This window comes from Geotrypetes seraphini, chromosome 17 (assembly GCF_902459505.1).
Source record: "Geotrypetes seraphini chromosome 17, aGeoSer1.1, whole genome shotgun sequence".
In the NCBI taxonomy this organism is placed as follows: Eukaryota; Metazoa; Chordata; class Amphibia; order Gymnophiona; family Dermophiidae; genus Geotrypetes; species Geotrypetes seraphini.
The window spans coordinates 17,535,433-17,555,456 of record NC_047100.1 but is presented as its reverse complement, the minus strand read 5'-3'; the positions used below and the strand labels follow the sequence as shown (position 1 = coordinate 17,555,456).

The following is a 20,024-nucleotide window of genomic DNA, read 5'->3' as shown; positions in this document are numbered from 1 at the left end:
CAAGTCATTTTTCAAGAGTTTTTTTGGGGGAAGGGGGGATTTTGTGAACGTATAGATCTAACAAAGCATTACAGCAGTCAGAGACATGTTCCACCTTGAGTCAACAGAAAAATGCCCAGAACTGTACCTTTTTCAAAAGGAGTGTATTCTACAGCATAGATGCCATCACCATTGTCTTTGATCATACAATCTGTGGAAGCTCCTGAAGGATTAGTGATGGCAGCTTTAATATGATTTCCTCCTGTTCTCGTGAGGGGCCGTGCATCCACTGTGAAGTTTGTTGTGGCTTCACGGAAAACCTCTGCAAGAGAAACAGATTTACTGAACAGACGGGCATTACGGCCTGACATTAGGGCAAGTAGCAGTAAGGCATTTGAGTTTTAATATTTGATATGAAGGCTGTATTTTAATACAAAATAAGGATTATGCCAGGTAACTGTCCAATGTCCTTTTCAATACTACTCTCGGAAACGAGCAGGAAATGGGCAGCTTATGCCAGTCTCAAACACCTACACAAGAGTGAAGGAGGGACATGAACACAGTACAGCACAATTAATCTTTTGCCAGCATTAATATAAACCAGACCTTCATTAAAACCAGTTTTGGACTGTTTCCCCAAATAATGAATATGAAGCCCTTTCAGGTAACCGACTTTTCTAATAAACCAGGCTACAAGACCTTTTCCTAATGTCCTTTGATAGAAAGCCTCTATTGTACCTACTAGGGAATGTGTCTACGTACAGAATAAAGGATTACCGTATATACTTGAATATAAACTGAGGTAACCTTTTTCCCTCCCAAAAGGAGGAAAAAAAAAAAAAGTTGACTTGAATATAAACCGATGGTTTATATTCAAGTACTGGTACTGGGCAGAAGTGACCCCTCTCCAGCTCTGCAGCCACATAGTCAGCCAATCAGCCCTCCACCCCCCCCTTGCCAGTCAGCCAATCAGCCCTCCACCCCCGATACATCACATTCCTACATTACTGCCTTGATGGTCCAGTGGAGCAGGGAACCAGAGCTGCCTTCAATCTCTCCCTCCCGGCGACTTTGTACAAACTAGCCCACCCCTCTCTTCCTCTTCCCCCTGCAGGTCTACCTTAGGTCCTCAGCAGTCCAGCAGTGAGGTGGGTCAAGAGTGATCCTTTACGCTGCTGCCCGGCAGTCTCCAAAGTGAAAAAATGAACGCTACGAGATCTCGGGCAACCACCACAAAGTTTGCTGTGGGATCTTGTGACTTTCACTATGGAGACTGCCAGGCAGGAGCCTAATGGGATTTCTCCTGCTCCGACTTATCGCTAGGCCCCTGGGGACCTAAGATAGACCTGCAGGGGGACCCAGGAGGGGAGAGGCGGGCTAGTTGAACAAAACTTTCCAGGAGGGAAGAATTTTAACAGCAAATCCAACTCCCAACACCACTGGACCTCCAGGGAAGTACTGGAGACCTGCGGTGGATGTAGGATGGGGTTAGCTTGAATATAAACCCAAAAAATCTCAAGTTTATATTCTAGTATATATGGTAAGTATTGTGCTCCTCTGCTGCATGCCTACTCTCCTATGCAAAAAATTAGTCAGGGACAATGCAGCTTCTCAACTGCAATATTCTCCCAACATCCACTGACAGCTTAGTTTATCCTTTATCCTAGACAAAATGTTCATCTTTTGGAAAAATACGGAAGGATAGGGGTGGAGATTTCCTTCCTTATTATATCATTTATTAATGAGAAAGGGACACAAATCCCCTTACTCTCAAGGAAGCACACCTATACCATAGACTCCAAGGACAGCCAAAGAAACTGGCTTTATAAATATAAAAAAGTCCACTGTATAATTTGCTTCCCTAGAAGCTTCCTGAACTAAATTGGCTGTGTGATGCTGCTCTACTGTTATCAGCAACCACCGATCAGTTTATTAGTAGATAATTAATACACAAGAGATTATCTGCAACTGGAGGCAATGCAACAGCATTAATACCTGCAAGTTTAGCAGAAACAACCTGACCTACGTGCCCACCAATTCTCATTTGGCCTAGTAACATGACATGCTAAATTTGTTTTAAGAACATTGGAGCCACTGTGCTAGCATCAAGCAGTTGTTTTGGGTTTTTGTTTTTCTTTTAAATATAAGAAACTGTATTGTGCCTGGAAGACATTTTACTCTTGAAATTCACAAGTAGGTTTCCTACCTTTTCCTTCTATTCCTGGTCCAACCACTTTAATCCTGCTAGTGTCCACAGCTGGATCAATCTTGACCCGTGCAGGGAACTTTGGCACATCTTCTCCCCCATACTTCATGGATAATGTATACATTCCAGCTGAGAGGGGCATGTAGGTAACAGCTTGAATTCCATCCTTGTTGTCCTGCATAGAGACTTCAGCCTTTGAGCCAGTATCCGACACAGCTTCCACGGCCAACTCTCCGGGTCCCGCTTGTGAGCAGTCCACATTCAGCAACCCTGCTTCCCCCACCTTACCACACTCCAGGCCAGGGCCTGTGGCCACAACTTTAGAGGGGTCAAATGGCATTTCAACGTCTGCTTTGAAAGGGGAGCCTGGAATATGAACTTCCTCAAAAAGAATGTTGACCAAATATTCACCAGGCTTAGTTGGAAGATAAGCCACAGAGCATGTGCCGTCACCATTGTCTGAACATTCGATTTTGGCTTCGCATGGACCTTCTACCGTTAGGCCCAGCCCCCCAGTGCCAGCTCCTTTGGTATCTATCGTAAATTCTGCTGGTTTTCCAACAAGGCCGTGTTTAAGACCTGGGCCATGCGCTTTCACCTATGGGTTAAAAAAAAGTATAATAGTGTGTAGCCCCAGACACATGCAAAATTTGGAATACATTACCTTTAGACACAAAGTCCATCTTATGTTCCGAATAGAGACTTTAAATCTAATTTCATAAAGTTTTCAAAAACTTATCTGAATAGAATGGTTCCTTTAGTGTATATTGCTGATTATGTAACCCGCTCTGAAGTTGTAGGGATATGGCAGAATATAATGCTGTAGCACAGCATAATAGATCTGGCACATTTGGTCAGCCATACCAGAAAAATCCAAGAAAATAATTCTACAGAAAGCGTGCCATAATTATATTTCCCTGAAGTGACCTTTTGAGTCTAACAAAAAACTTTTTTTTTTATCAATAAATGTTTATTGAAAGGTTTTTTGTTGAAAATATACAAACCAGAATATAAATATCAGGGACAGCAAAATGGAAAGCAAGCATACAAAGATCACAACAAAAAAGAAAATCAACAAATCTCATAAAGCACTCCCATCAATACAAACAGCAGAAATTGCTCCCCACAATACAAACAGCAGATATTGCTCCCCACAATACAAACAAGCCCCCAATATTCATCAGTAACCAGAACTCCACAGTGCCCCCCCCCACCCTCCAGCTCCACCTCCCTCAGAGAGGGACTCCCTGTTGTCAAACAAAAAACTTCATTAAACAAAAAAAGGGCAGTACATCTAAATGTGTAGTTTTGGAGCTTTCAAACTGGTAGAAACTTGGAACAGACTCCCTGACTGTTAGGCCAGCTACAACAATTTCGCAAAAGTCCTAAAAACTTTGCTGTTTACATAATACCTAAATGGCTTACCTACTGAACTAACGAATTGATAGCACTGTAACATTCACTTTTTCATGTTCTCATTTTTATGTATTCTGGTCTTTAATTATTTGTGAACCGAGTCAAGCTCCGTTAGGAGATGATCCGGTATATAAACCAAAAGACTAGACTAGATGAGGAAGAGGGGTGTTTCGAAATCATAAGGAGACCTAGCTCTTACCTTCATGGGATCTGGAGGTAGAGTGGCTTCTGTAGTGTAGGGGCTTCCTGGAATTGGATGGCCATCGTAATTCACATCAACCATATGAACACCCTCTTCTTTTGGGATAAACTTTGCAGTGCTAGCATCTTTACCAAGCACTGGTTCTACCAGGCATGTCACAGCTTTCTTGGAAGGGCTTATAATATTCACTTCCAGTTTGCCTTGTCCACCAGCTCCCTTTGTATCCACTGTGAACTCCTGGTCTTTACCCACTTCCATTCCTTAAAAATAGGCATAGAAATAGATATGAACATATGGATTAGTTTCAATGCAGTGATCTTACAGAACTTCCAAGTCCCCATTCTGAAAAGGTAAATATCTAAATTTCATAAGTCATTATTACCTAATTCAAACTGCGTGGGAAAATTTTAAGTTTCTTAGGTTTGAAAAGCTACTGTGTTTAAGCCACCCCCATTTTATACCAGTAGATGTCCACTATTTTATATGTAAAATCCCAGTAATGTATCAATGGACCAAGATCTGAAGCATTACATCGCTAGTAGTCAAGACAAGTTGGGTTTTGATCCTGAAGCTGCTTTGGAAGCATGTCCAACTGAAGACACATCAGGCAGAGCATGGACCTAATTCAGTCAGACTAAAATTGTACAACAGCAATTTGTAGGAACTGATTTAGGGCTCATGGTTGCAAGGCACTAGTAAATAGCACCCCAGGTAAAGACTGCTACTGCAATAAATGGCCAAAAAATTTGCAAAGGGAATACATTGGGGGGGGGGGAAATAAGGAGAATGAATGGGGGTCGATAGTACCACATTTCTGCCCTGATCAGTTGGAAGCCTAAGGAAGAAAACTGATCAAGTGCGCTTCCCCACCCCCTCCCAAAATCCACACATGCTTTGCAGATTTGCAAACAAAACAGTGTGACAAGGCGGTGGCTGCTGCCAGAAGGATGCTGGGCTGTATAAAGAGAGGCCTAGCCAGTAGAAGGAAGATGATGCTGATGCCCCTGTACAGATCATTGGTGAGGCCCCACTTGGAGTATTGTGTTCAGTTTTGGAGACTGTATCTAGCGAAGGACGTAAGAAGACTCGAGGCAGTCAGAGGAGGCCGACAAATGATAGGAGGCTTGCGCCAGAAAACGTACGAGGAGAGACTGGAAGCCCTGAATATGTATACCCTAGAGCAGGGGTGTCAAAGTCCCTCCTCGAGGGCAGCAGTCCATTCGGGTTTTCAGGATTTCCCCAATGAATATGCATAAAATCTATTAGCATACAATGAAAGCAGTGCATGCAAATAGATATCATGCAAATTCATTGGGGAAATCCTGAAAACCCGACTGGATTGCGGCCCTCAAGAAGGGAATTTAACACCCCTGCCCTAGGGGAAAGGAGGGACAGGGGAGATACGATTCAGATGTTCAAATACTCGAAGGATATTAATGTAGAACTACACTAAACTAAACCTTAAGTTTGTATACCGCATCATCTCCATAAAGATAGAGCTCGGCACGGTTTACAGGTAAATTCAATGAGGGAAGGACATAGGAAATTAGAGGTTATGAAGGGGATAGCTAGCTTTACGTTTTGGAGAAAAGCCAAGTTTTTAGATGCTTTCGGAATAATTATCTTTTTCAGAGAAAGGAAAATGGTAAAACCAGAGGACATAATTTGAGATTGAGGGGTGGTAGATTCAAGAGCAATGTTAGGAAATTCTACTTTACAGAGAGGGAGGTGGATGTCTGGAATGCGCTCCCGAGAGAGGTTGTGAAGAGGAAAACGGTGACAGAATTCAAAGAAATGTGGGATGAACACGGAGTATCTAGAATCAGAAAACAGTAAATATTGAACTAAGGCCAGTACTGGGCAGACTTGCATGGTCTGTGTCTGTATATGGCCTTTTGGTTGAGGATGGGCTGGTGAGGGCTTCAATGGCTGGGAGGGTGTAGATGGGCTGGAGTGAGTTTTGATGGATATTTCGGCAGTTGGAACCCAAGCACAGTACCGGGTAGAGCTTTAGATTCTTGCCCAGAAATAGCTAAGACAAGAAAAATTTTTTAAAAATTTAAATTGAATCAGGTTAGGCAGACTGGATGGACCATTCGGGTCTTTATCTGCCGTCATCTACTATGTTACTATGCAAGCGATTCAGATGTGTGCCAAGAACTGGCATAAGTTAAAGATTATTATAGCAAAATGAGTCCCTCCCTACTTCCCACCCTAATCCAATCCTTACATTTATATACTGAATCATCCTTAGATACTAGGGCTCTACTAGATTCATCTATATAATAAAACCGTAGGCGGCGCATGCGCAGTCTTATCAGCGTGCTTCCATGATCCGTATGTCCGTGGCCGCCAAGACTGCAGCATGCCCCGCGCTTACTACGGCCCCACGCGCAGCTCAGTTCGGCACGGCGGTTTCCCCAGATAGGGGAAGCCGAAAAACTCAATCCCGCCTCATGGTCCTGCCGCCGCTCACGAATTCCCCCCCCCAATCCTCCTGCAACAGCCGCTACCGCTCCTGTTCAAAGCGGCCTGCTGAGGTTCGCGGCCGCTGTAACGAACCTCGCAGGCCGCTCTCCACATGGTAGCACGTTCCCTCTGACGCAATCGCGTCAGAGGGAACATGCTACCGAGTTGGAGAGCGGCCTGCGAGGTTCGTTACAGCGGCCGCGAACCTCAGCAGGCCGCTTTGAACAGGAGCGGTTGCGGGAGGAGGGGGGGGGGAGTTTTAACAGGAGGAGTCGCCGAAAAAAACCTTCAGCCGCAGCAGGCCAGCACACGGGAAGGGAAGGGGGAGGGGCCGAACGGAGCAGGGCAGCTCAAGGTAAGAAGGGAATGGGGGGTGGGGGAAAATGTTTCTACTACTCAGCAGGGACCTGGAGGGGAAGGGAAAACCGCTGCTGCTTCTGCAAAGGAAAGTGGTGGTAGGGGAGAGAAGGGAATGGGGGGTGGTTGGGGGAAAATGCTGCTACTACTTCACAGGGATCTGGAGGGGAAGGGAAATATCACAGCTGCTTCTGCAAAATAAAGTGGGGGGGGAGAGAAGGGAATGGGGGGTGGGGGAAAATGCTGCTACTGCTTCAGCAAGGACCTGGAGGGAAAGAGAAATACCGCTGCTGCTTCTGCAAAGGAAAGTGGGGGGGGAGAGAAGGGAATGGGGGGGTGGGTGGGGGGAAATGCTACTACTACTTCACAGGGATCTGGAGGGGAAGGGAAATAGCACTGCTGCTTCTGCAAAGGAAAGTGGGGGGGGGAGAGAAGGGAATGGGGGGTGGGTGGGGGGAAATGCTGCTACTACTTCTCAGAGATCTGGAGGGGAAGGAAAATATCACAGCTGCTTCTGCAAAATAAAGTGGGGGGGGAGAGAAGGGAATGGGGGGTGGGGGAAAATGCTGCTACTGCTTCAGCAAGGACCTGGAGGGAAAGAGAAATACCGCTGCTGCTTCTGCAAAGGAAAGTGGGGGGGGGAGAGAAGGGAATGGGGGGTGGGTGGGGGGAAATGCTGCTACTACTTCACAGGGATCTGGAGGGGAAGGGAAATAGCACTGCTGCTTCTGCAAAGGAAAGTGGGGGGGGGGGGAGACACAGAAAGAAATACAGACAGACAAAGGAGGCTAGGGAGAGAGACAGACAGAAATAAAGACAGACAGGGGACCAGAGAGACACAGAAATAAAGACAGACAGGCAAAGGGTGCCAGGGAGAGAGAGAAAAAAATTGCAGGAGGGAGAAAGACAGAAAGAAAGGAAGAAAGAAACAGGAGCAGGGAGAGAGACATAAAGAAAGAAAGACAGACAGCCATATATTCTAGCACCCGTTAATGTAACGGGCTTAAACACTAGTATTGTTATAAAGCGAGGAACATTAGGACAGAAAAGTCCAAATTTATTGGCACTCATAATACTAATTTATGGGCTCATCTAAGGCCTGCTGAAAGGGAAGAGTTTTCAGGGATTTCCTAAATAGATGGAGAGGTAACGGATCTGATTTCATAAGAAAATGTGTTCCAAATAGTCACAAAAATGTATGCAAAAGAACGCAAAATATATCCCATGGCCTTAACACCCCAGACAGAAGGAAATAAGCATTTCAGCATTTGAGATAATCTTGATTCTGTAGGTTGTAGGGAATTAAATGAAATAGCAACCAACAGTGTAAAAATACCATGTATAATTGAAAAAAAAAAATAGTAGCACATTTGAATTCAATTCTGAAATGAACTGGCAACCAGTGAAGTGTTCAAACTTTTTTTCCCAAAAATCAGTTTGGCCGCTGTATTTTGGACCAGTTGGAACCGTTTCAAACTACCCTTACTCAAACCAGTGTACAAGGCAGTGTACTGAGCCAATATTATAGCCTGCACTAACGTAGCAAAGTGATTTTGATGGTAAAAAAAAAAAAAAGGTTTTTTAATCTTCATATGTTGACACTTTTTTCTAAGTTGTTAACCTAAGAATGTAAAGCAAGTGAAGCACAAAGCCCAGAATCTTAGAAGAAAAAAAAAAAAAAATCAAATATTCTCCAGATTATAAAAGTATTGAAGAAAGAAGGAAATTGGGTTTGTGACCAAGCCACAGCAATTTGGTCTTTGCAGTATTACGCTTCATCTGAACAGAGGTAGTCCAGTCTTGGAGTCTAGAAATACAAGAATTAACGTCAGATGTTAAGTTTGTTAATGCTGGGTCTACCTCCATTAAAATGAAAATATCTGCATAGGTCTAAATAAATACAGTGGTACCTTGGAATCCGAACGCCCCAGAATTCAAACAACTTGGAATCCAAACTATTTTTTTTTTTTTTTTAATTAAATTTTACTCCTGAATCCGAAAGCTGCTTTGGAATCCGAACATACGAGAACTGTAAGCGTTGCTCAGCTCAAAGTTTTCTCTCTGACACAGCTTCCTGTTTCCGCCTGGACGGTTCGTGTCAAGAGGGAAGCTTTGGGTTGAGCACCACTTGCCGCCTATGCTAAGGTGAGGGCCCGATCTTGCTGCCTATGCCGAGGTGGGGGGGGGGGGGGCCTGATTGTGCTGAATTTGTGGGACCAAGGAACAGATTCATCCAGTTTCTATTTTCAATGGGAAAAATTGTCTTGGAACTCGAACAAGCTTCTGGAACGGATTAAGTTGAGATTCCGAGGTATCATGTCTTAAGTTTCCAGACTTCATGCTGGTTTAGAGAAGTGCAAATAAGCACATTCGAAAAAGCAAAGGTGCATTTTTACAAGTTTGTTATAAAACCTGAACCATAGTGAAGTCAAAAACCCAACATTGTATAAAATTAAGCCAGTATCATGAAAACTATCACACAAAATGCCTTCTTCCCAACTTAAAGGCATCCCATATTGTTTTGCTTCACTTTAAGTACACAAGCACAGCCTAAATATGCATTTTACTCACTGTTTGCAAGCCCATTAACTCTAATCTTGCTGAGATCAAGTGGCGCAGCCACTCCCACCGTGAATGGGCTTTTTGGAATAGGGTCACCACCATAGTCCACTGCAACCTTCACTCTGCCCTAATTTGACAAAAAAGACCAGACGTTTAACTTCATGAGTCATCTTTACTCCAGAGATGACAGGCAGCAGGGTCAGCTTTTGAACGATGAATTTGGAAGGTATTAATATAGAAACAAGTCATTGTATTAAATGTTTACAAGCTCATGCCACTCTTGGTCACTTGTTTTGGCTCTGCCTTTACATATCCCAGCTCTGGACTCAACTTGTAGCTTATGTAGCGGGCATTTGGGAATACACCTGGCGATTACATCCTAGCTCTCTTTTTACTTTGAATGTTCGCTTGCATTCTATAAGGTCTGGTTGTAAAGCTTTCCTTAGACAAACTTTAGTGTTGGGTAGGAAAAGTATTTTGAACTGCTGGCTCTTCACACAACCGCCCACGATTTCACACTGGAGATCCCCGATACAAGTGCTACTTGAGCGGCGAGACATCTCTGAAATGGATACATGAGCGGGTCACCTCTTTGAACAATGCTGGACACCATTTTGTGGTACATTGACCCCATACATCAGAGACGGAATTTGGTATTGACTACATTCATGTCACCCAATTTTCATAGTTTTGGAGTCCTTTGTATCTGTGTCTGCTGTTCCCTGGGTAGGTTGATGATGTACCAGTTGATGCATGTTTCATTTGGAAAGGCTAATGAAAGTGATTTAAACATAAAGAAACAAATCTTTTCCAGAGAAAATAAAATGTTAAAACCAGGAGGGCATGAACTGAGGTTGTGGGTGGCAGGCTTAGGAGTAATGTTAGGAAATTTGTTTTCACAGAGAAGGTGGTAGATGCCTGGAATGCCCTCCCGAGGGAGGTGGTGGAGATGAAAATGGTGACAATTCAAAAAAGCTTGGGGTGAACACAGAGGATCTCCAATTAGATAATGAATGGTATAAAACTAAAGGCCAGTATTGGGCAATCCTGCATGGTCTGGGTCCCATATATGGCGATTTGAAGATGAGCTGGGGAGAGTTTTGATAGAGGCTCCAGCGACAGGATGGTTAGGATAGGCTGAAGTGGGCTTCAATGGCAACTCCAGCAGTGGGAACCTAAACAGTACTGAGCGGACTTCTACGGTCTGTTGCCCAGAAGCATTAAAGAAAGTCAATTTAACCATGAATATACTTTACGAGTGTAACTACTGGGCAAATTTGGATTGAATCTTTCAGATTTTTATCTGCTGTCATTTACTATGTTACAAAGGAGATTCCTATCTCCTTTTAGCTGAGCAGAGACCCAATCTTTAAAGACCAAATATGTGTAAAAATCCTGATAGAGAAGTTCTCCTTAAACGTGGAATTCCTCTCAAAAGGAATACTACATTGTGAACACATCAAATCTTCTTGGTAATATACCAGAACAGGTGCTTAATAAGGTGATTATGTGCCATTTGTATATTATGTTGTAATTTATTTATTTAAAACATTTATACACCGCTTAAAAATTTAAGTGATTTCCAAGAACATTCATAATATAGAACCAGACATTGTCTGATCGTTCTCTGCCTGACCATTCAAGACATACTGTATGAATACCAAATACAGCATTGAATTGTTTACCTGTCATATACTGCAAGTAGGCATCAACAAATAAGTGTTTTTAATAGTCTCTTAAAGGTATCGGTCAGTATATGGTCTTAAATGACCAGGAAGGGCATTCCAGAAATTCACACTGGCAAATCGAAAACATTTTTCCTTTTGTTGCCACGTAATGTGTCAGCTGGCAGCGTTTTTAGTAACCAAATGCTGCAGATAAAACGGATAATTTCTAGGACCATCTGTCCTGCCCCTAAACCCATCTTAACTATGACTAGTATCCAGTTACTTAGGAAATTGAGCCGTTTTAAATGGTACCCATGCAATTGTTTTAGAAAGTTCTAGCTAGGAGTTGTATTGGCCTATCTCACTACCAGGTGTGTGGCTACTCCGATAGTCCACAGGTGAAAATATTGTAGCCACTTGCTGTTTTATCGTGCAGCCTCCAGCAAATTAGTTCTTTAGTGTAAATACATTGCACTGCAAGGTAAACAAATACAGTCTAGTCCTTTCATAATAAGCTTCCGTTCTGCCTCTTTGATTATGTGTAATGTGGGCGTTCAGTAAGGTACACTGCTAGTAAAATTTATGAAGGGTTACACCTTTTCGCCATAACTGCTGTCAGACCCAAAAGAAATGTGGTCGAACGCCCAGATTTCTACTTGCTATTACAAATTGTTCTCGCCTGGTTAGAAACCTAGGGGCCAGAGTACAGAACTAGAGAATGACACGGGGACACATTTTTCCTCTCCCCGCGGGAACTCATTTTCCCGTCCCACAAGTTCTTTTCCTGTCCCTGCCCCATTCCTGCAAGTTCTGTCCTCCTCGGCATAAACCTCAAACACTTTAAAATCTTAAGTGTTCGAGGCTTGTGCGGTTAAGGCAGAGCTTACAGGAACGGGGACAGGGACAAAACTCATGGGGATGGGACCGGAACGGAACACGGATTCCCTCCACCCACCCTTCAAAATGCGCATTCCTCTTCCCGGTGCATCCTGGGATGCATCTTGATTGGCCCAAGTGCACTGGGGAGGGGAAGATCCATTTTGAAGTGGCGGGCCAGCTGGGTGGAGGGATTCCTTGCCCTCCGGTCAGAGATCTACATGGAGGTAAATGGAGGGGGGCATTGTATGGTAGTGGGAGATAGTGGGCATCTTTCCCGCTGCAGGTAGGGTCATTTGCAGCAGGTAAGAATCAGCATCTCTTCTGCTGCAATGGGGGGAGGGGGGTCGCCACCGCTGCGAAGGGGGGTTGTTGGGCATCTCTCCTGCTGCAGAGGAGGGTTGTTGGTTGTCTGAGGGAGAGAATCAGCATCTCTCTTGCTGCACTAGGGAGGTCACCGCCACTACGGGGGTGGGGAGTGTGTGTGTGGGGGGGGTGCATCACAACACAGCTTTTTAGCCGACATGCTGGGTTTAAAACAGTGCAGTCACTGTACCGGAACTCCTGGACCAGTCGCTTATTTTTGTAGGTAAAAGCAGACGCCGCTTTTAGAAAATGGCTTGGAAATTTTTAAGAATTCACTGGAGGGCTCATTTCAATACTGAAGAGCCCATTTGCATATCATCATCGGAGACTGCTAGAAACCTCGCTAAAGACAGATAATCCGCCGCTAAAATGCATGTTTAGTGATGGCGTTATTAAAGTTTTGAGAACCTGGGCCTTAGAGTGCTCATCAACTCTGTTAAACCATCTTAATCCATAGCCAGGGGTCACAGCATTGACTAGTGCCATTTGCTTTATTAGAATTACTCTCCCTTCTCACCATTGATTTGGCAATCTGGGCATTGTAACCTAGTGCTGCCTGATTCGGGGAAATTTTTTCCGATTCAGTCTATTGAATCAATTTTTTTGATTCAGTTCACTTTTCCTGCCAATTGGCGCGATTTATTTTGCAGTCTTTCCACCCACCCCGTCCCCTTTTGCCTCCTTCAACCCCACACCGGTGCCATGGTGCAAACAAAATACAAAAATACTTTTTCTCTCTGTTAAAGCGAGCGTGAGCTAAGACCTAACACCAGCTCTGGCAGGATACACATTTCAAATCTGACATTGTAATCACAAAATAGAAAATAAATTTTTCTGCCTTCCACCGATATATCCAACATTGTTTCTTTCCCAATATATACCATCTCTCTCTCTCCCCCCCATCTTGTCTTGTGCCCTGGGTCAAACCTCTATTTCCCTCCATGCAGCATCTCTCCTGTCCTCCCCTTCATCATGTGCAACATTTCTCCATGCATGCCTCCTTCTCCTCCCCTCCATATGGATTCCTCCCTTTCACCCCTTTCTACATTTCATCTCTCCCTTCCTCTCCTCCACCCACTTCCTCTCCTTTCTCCCCCCCATGTGCAGCATCTTTCCTCACCTCCCATCCCTCTGAGCAGCCGTTTTCCTCTTCTCCCACACATTCCCCTGTGCAGCAGAACCCCACCGATCCTCCCACCATGAAACTTGACACACCTCCGAGGTCTCCTAAAGCAGCAGCAGCACTCTTGCTTCGTGACCTGCCCCGCTAGGGCTTTCCTCTGCTGCATCACCATGACAACAGTGACGCGGCAGAGGAAAAGTCCTGAAGGGGCCTTTGATCTGCTGCAACTGCTGTTTTAGGAGGCCTCAGAAGTTTGTCAGGTCTCACTAGTGGGGGTGGGATCGGCGAATCGGGCAACACTACTGTAACCCGACAACCTTTGCTAGACCCCATAGGTAAAGGTAGATTGAACACCAGAGTTCCTGCTAATCTCAGTGGGATTAGAGTTTGTTGCTTAATATCTATTAAAAACAGCTATATTTTGAAGAGTGCCGACTACAAATGGAATTTAGAAGGAAGTGGTGCAACATGATCATACTTTAGTAATGTTTTACATTTCACAGGAAAAAAGGTATCCTAATTCTACATCTTACCTGTTGAATTGGTGTGTACCTGACTGTGTATGAATAGTCACAGTTGTCAATAATTTCAAAGTCTTTCACGGCATCTCCATCTGCTGGTCCAGTAAAATGAACATCCAGGGGAGCTTTCCCTGCTCCCTTAGTGAAAACTGTAAAATGGGTTGGTTTACCATTTTCAACACCTATAGAAAGAAGTGATATCCAGATTGACAGCTAAGAAAATGTTAAAAAAGTTTCCCCAAACATTTTGAACTACACTTCTCCCTCGTCATTCGCGGGGGATATGGGCAGAGCCGGACCGCGAATGCCAAAAAACCGCGATTATCCAGCTCTGACCCACCCCCACCTCCCTGCCGCCTTCCCTGGTGGTGTAGAGGGTTTTCGGGGCAGGAGTGATCTTCCTACACTCCTGCCCCGTGCAGATCGCCATCAGGAAATGGCTGTAGAGAATTCCTGACGTAGTCTCGAGAGACTACGGGAACTCCCAGCAGCCATTTCCTCATGGCGATCTGCACGGGGTAGGAGCGTAGGAAGATCGCTCCTACCCTGAAAACCCTCTACATCACCAGGGAAGGCCGGGAAGGCGGCAGGGAGGAAAAAAAGATGGATTTCTTTTTACATTAAGACTTTTTTAAATTTTCCCCCTCCCCAGAAAAAAAATCACGATTATATGAAACCGCGAGTGCAGGAACCACGAATGGGGAGGGGGGGGGGGGAAAAGTGTTTGAACAGCAATGAACTCCTACTTTTGCTTTAATAAAAGTTCTACCAAAAGCATTAAGTATTTATATTATATGCCTATGTAAAATGGATCTCGGACTACAATATATTTTAACTGCTCAACTTGTGGTAAAGCCAGGTGACATTGTTAAAGCAATACCCAAAGAGCAAAGAGCACAGTTGAGTACCTGTGATTAGAGAACTTGGCAAGAAAAAGCAGCCTAACCACCGTCCATGCTATTCCTAACTCTGAACTTGAAATATTCTCTCTGTAGATATATTGAACTGGAAACTAACACCACTTAACAATTTTCCTGCCTCTTCCCTTCTCTACAGTTTAATGTTTACTGCTTGGACCTGCTTGACAGAGCGAAACAGCAGATAGTAACCTACTGTACAGTACATCCAAACTGTTGAGAAGAAGTCACTCAAATTAATTGGTCAGTTCAGACAGTTATGGCTTTTTTTTTAGCCATATGAAAAGGTTTCACTGTGCCCAGTGGGAGTATTTCCAGCTACACTAACACATTTACAGTGGCATAGCCAACTTGGTGGCCACCCAGGACAGAGCGCCTCCCCCTCCAGGCGTGTATGTGGAACAGTCCCAGAGCTGCAGTCTACATGTGTGCAGTCATCTGCTTTGACAGTCCCTTGCCTCAAAACAGGACATTAATGTCAGAGCTGTCAGTCGCAGACTCCACCCCTCCCCCTTGGCCACTCCATGGAGGGCCTAAAAAAAAAAAAATAGCTAATGTCTTAAAGAAATGACAATTTTGCATGAGGTAAAACTCTTTATAGTTCATAAATCTTTCCTTTTGGCTAAGTCTTAATAATATTGTCATTTATAGCTAGAGAGACATTTGATCAAGAAACTTATTTTACTTTTGTGATAAACATACATAGTATCTGGTGGGCTGCGAGTTTGAGACCACTGGACTAGATGGACCATTTGAGTCATTGACTAGCTTAGTCTGAGGTATTGTAGTTTAGTGGTTTCCATACTTTTCTGGAAACCCCTAGCACCTGGCTTTGAGAGCTGCAAGAAATGAAATGTACTTGCACTCAACTCATGGTTATTCATGGCAAATGCTCTGAAAATCCAACTGCTGAAAGACCCCCCAGGATAATCTGGGAGCCTCTGTACTAATAAGTAAAGCAGATCCAAACTTACCAGTCTTACTTAAGCCAGGCCCTTCAGATCTCACTTTGCTGGCATCATGAGATGGCTCCACTTTAATTCTAAATGGACTGGTAGGAATTTCCTGCAACATAAGAGGTCTTTAGTGTACAAAAATATCTGTTTGAAGATCAGTCAAGTTGAAAAGCATGCCTTCCTGGGATATGACCAATTCTAAAGAGAGTAACCACCTGTGAACATGCAGTGGCTTTTCAAAGACCATATAAAGCATCAATCACTTTATTCTATGATGCTTACAAAGGAAAGTAATGCAGGTGATCTGCTCAGTAAGAAAGACTGCTAAAGATGTTTGCAGGCAGAATTGGCAGAAAGACCACATGAAGAGCTACAGTGCAATATTTCACCACCTTGCCGACACCATAGATGACCAACCTCTCCAGCAAAGAGCACTTTGATTGTATAACGTCCAGCTCCAGGTGGTATGTATTTCACAGTAAACGTATCATTGGCATTGTGAATGATATCAAAATCAATATCCTCCTCTTCGTTGCTTATTACATGAGCATCACACTTGATGCCAACACTGACATCACCTAGAAAAGGATCATGAAGATGACTCAAGACTGGTTGAAATACATTCAGTAGGTGTGAAAAACCAACATTCTTCTCATTTTTCATGCATCGAGATTAATGTTCTGCTGGATACATATCCTTTGTTTCCATTACATATCTCAAGCATGACACGATGTATTTAAAGCCACAGATCAAACATTAATCTTATAAGTGCCAGTATCCAGTCATAATGGAGAGCAGCACCTCTGGAAACAGAGTTTCAGCAGAAATTAAGTAGCAGCAAAAGATTACTGATCTACTACATAATTTTAATTTAAAGACTACATCAGCTGGAAAATATTCTGATCTTACCTTCTCCTGCCTCAGTACAGTCAACTGTAAAATGCGTCGGCTCATTTGCTTTTAAGCCAGTTCTTTCCACACCAGGTCCAAAAACCTTCACCATCTCGGGATGGCTTCCTTGTCCAATATTAACCTGAAAAGCAACCGACCATGAGCTGGAATCTCCTACTTGAGGTTCTCAAATCTAGCCTTAAGAGACCCCCAGCTAGCCAGGTTTTCAGGATATCCACAATGAAAAGGCCTCCATGGCACACACGTTTCATGCACGTTTTGCTATGAACATCCTGAAAACCTTAGGATAGGATTTTGAACACGTCAATACTCCTAAAACCTAATTAGTCAGAAATGCTCTCAGATCTTATTCAGATCTTTTTCAGCAAAACATTTTGTATTCAGTATTTTCTCTGTCAGCCTTTTCTTCATGGAACTTTCCAGACATTTAAGTCACTTTCTTGGAAAATTAAGTGAGACAATGAATATAGATTTTTGCATCATCTCACCTTTCTGATAGGGAACAGTGACAGTTGGGCTAACAGCTTTAACTCCTCCTCTCACCCCCCAATGCAACTCAAGTTCGGATGAACAAGATGCAGCCATTCTGAAGTAGTTAAGGGGCAAGGAGAGAGAAAGGAAGATGCAGCAGTATAATTCTATTGCATCAGAGGCTTTAAGACTTACAGAACAGCCATCCATAACCTACCCTAAATGGGCTATGTGGTATATTTACTCCTCCCCAGGTAACGACAATAGTATGTTTGATTGATTTCACTGGGCTGTATTTGCAGGCGTAAGTCCCATCCATTTTGTCCTTAATTTGTAAGTCAGCAGGGTTTCCTTCCAAATCCTGGAAAAAGGCCCAAGAACGTATTAATTCAGCTCACAAGCAAAGATTAAGTACTACCTAGATTAAATATGGCAAGACTAAAAAAGCGTTATTCAGGAGAATGATGTTTATCGTGGCAGGTAGAACAGTAAAAAGCAAAAAAAAAAAAAGCTATTTAGTACTAGAAAACCAAAGGCAGCTGCTTCTGCCATTCACTGCATTTGTCTGAGCAAAATCTGCCAGGGGATTCTGTTGATGCCAAGAGATATTTTCCTGTGAAACTGGAGCTCCTTTTAGAACTGGGACCCCACAGTCCACCCAGCACAATGGTACACTGTATATGAGCAACAGCTAGTTAAAATGCCAGCGCTAGAGGTCACATTGTTTGCTTAGAAGTCATATTATGATCTCTACTGCTGAGCCAGGAATACAGTTTACAACCATTGTAACACATCAAGTGTACGATTCACTTGAGATTCTTACTTGGGCATATATTTTCAGAGCGGCATTCCCTGCATCTTTGGCATCGACGATAAATTCAGCTGGATTATTTACAATGCAGCCAGTCTTCTCCAGGCCTGGACCATAAGCCTTTACCTAAACAGGGGAAGGGAGGGAGGAAGTAACAAGAGTAAATCATTCTATGCCGAGAGCGGATTAAAAAGGAATACTTGTTCAGTGAAGTGTATTAGTTTGTGTTGAAGGCTGTCCAGTTCTTACAGTGAAATATACTTGATTTTCATGTGGCAAACTGAACAAATGAATCCCCCCCCCCCAAAAAAAAAAAACACTTTGCTCCTGGATTGCAAGTAAGGCGATGCATCCTACACTGAAGCTAGGGAGGGCAGGGCCTTTAAAACATACACTGGAATCTTAAGCATGGAGTAGAGGTCAAATGATCCACTTAACTCCAGCACCACTGTTCCAAAAGCTAGAAGTAGATGGGGAACTAGAGCAGTTAATGGAGATCCAGGGAATCTGGTGTTCAAATCCCACCAACACTTGTGACTCTGGGCAAGTTACTTTACACCAGGGGTGTCAAAGTCCCTTCTCGAGGGCTGCAATCCAGTGGGGTTTTCAGGATTTCCCCAATGAATATGCATGAGATCTATTTGCATGCATGGCTTTCACTGCATATTCATTGGGGAAATCCTGAAAACCCCACTGGATTGCAGCCCTCGAGAAGGGACTTTGACACCCCTGCTTTACACAGTTAAATCTGACATCACCTCAGATACAGTATAAAGTCACCAGTTAGACCAGGGGTAGGGTCCTCGAGAGCCATATTCCAGTGGGGTTTTCAGGATTTCCCCAATGAATATGCATGAGATCTATTTGCATGCACTGCTTTCAGTGCATATTCATTGGGGAAATCCTGAAAACCCCACTGGAATACGGCTCTCGAGGACTGGAGTTCCCTACCCTTGAGTTAGACCTACCTACATTATATTTTATGAAAATACTCCACAAGTTAGAAATATAAATATTAGAAGCATACAACGCTATGTAATAATAATAAATTAGTGTAAGTGAAGTGCTCAGTCACCAACCAATCGTGCATAAAGTACTAATAAAAGTAGAAGCGTCGGTAATGCAACAGGGACCATCATTGCACTCTCAGTTCCTAGACCTTCCTCAATCAATATAAATCAACAAAAAGAAATGAAAAAAAAAATCACTTAATCTTCAAATAAACATAAGGAAGGTAGCATGGTATTAGTTCAGCTCCAGCACTCGTAACAGGTTTCAATTTCAATTAGTACTTTATGCACGGATCGGTTGGTGACTGAGCACTTCACTTACACCAACTAATATTTATTATTATTACATAGCGTTTTATGCTTCTAATATTTATATTGTTTCTCTAACTTGGAGTATTTTCATAAAATAGATTAACACAAGGAATTACTAATTAACTCCTTTGTATTAGTGAGTCTACCTACATTATAACCTGCTTTGAAGTACTGCAGAAAGCTCCTTGCATTTAGCTCAGGCCTAAGTCAAAAGAAAGCTGCCCTAAAGAATTCAAGATGGACTAATTTCATCTTAGTGCAAATCTAGAGTAAGTAGTTATTACTTTAAAAAAAAAAAAAAAAAAAAAGGATATACACAAAAAAAAATTATACACCAAATATTTAAATTTAAAATCATCTTGCTTTGGACATCAAGAATCAAAACATGAAATTCCCAAGGTACTTAATTCCACAGAATTGGACTCCTTACAGTAGACACACCCACAGGCAAAACTGCTCTTAGCAACTCGCATGTGGACACTAACCTGGGTCTTAAGCACAATAAAAATCATAGCCTTATAGGGGAGAGTGTGGCACAATGGTTAAAGCTACAGCCTCCGCACTCTGAGCATGTGGGTTCAAACCCACGCTGCTCCTTGTGACCCTGGGCAAGTCACTTAATCCCCCCCATTGCCCCAGGTACATTAGATAGATTGGGAGCCAGCTAGGACAGACAGGGATAACTGCTCGAGAACCTGAATAAATACATAAATAGGGCAAATGGATAGATCAGTGACAGATATCCAGCCTCAGATTTTAAATCTGAGTAAAAACCTTTTCCCTAACCAAACCAATACAACTCATCCAATATAGGAAATAGCCTCTAATTCAGACCTGTTAACAGGCAAGCTGTGCCGTTTGCACTTTAAAGCATCGCAAAGAACAGTCAGC

At 43.2% G+C, this 20,024-nt stretch overlaps 1 protein-coding gene across 6 annotated transcripts in view; it reads right to left on the bottom strand.

Moving 5' to 3' along the window:
- FLNB (filamin B) overlaps positions 1 to 20,024 on the bottom strand; it is a 199,403-nt gene that overhangs the window by 73,205 nt on the left and 106,174 nt on the right. For all 6 annotated transcript variants that reach the window (XM_033925800.1, XM_033925802.1, XM_033925801.1 and 3 more), the window contains exons 13-22: positions 17,824 to 17,937; positions 17,218 to 17,361; positions 16,527 to 16,650; positions 16,035 to 16,195; positions 15,636 to 15,726; positions 13,757 to 13,926; positions 9,201 to 9,318; positions 3,801 to 4,063; positions 2,186 to 2,783; positions 128 to 301 (exon numbers count right to left, since the gene is read on the bottom strand). In XM_033925800.1, the coding sequence (XP_033781691.1) occupies positions 128 to 301; positions 2,186 to 2,783; positions 3,801 to 4,063; positions 9,201 to 9,318; positions 13,757 to 13,926; positions 15,636 to 15,726; positions 16,035 to 16,195; positions 16,527 to 16,650; positions 17,218 to 17,361; positions 17,824 to 17,937 (1,957 nt within the window). The remainder of the gene's footprint in view (positions 1 to 127; positions 302 to 2,185; positions 2,784 to 3,800; positions 4,064 to 9,200; positions 9,319 to 13,756; positions 13,927 to 15,635; positions 15,727 to 16,034; positions 16,196 to 16,526; positions 16,651 to 17,217; positions 17,362 to 17,823; positions 17,938 to 20,024) is intronic.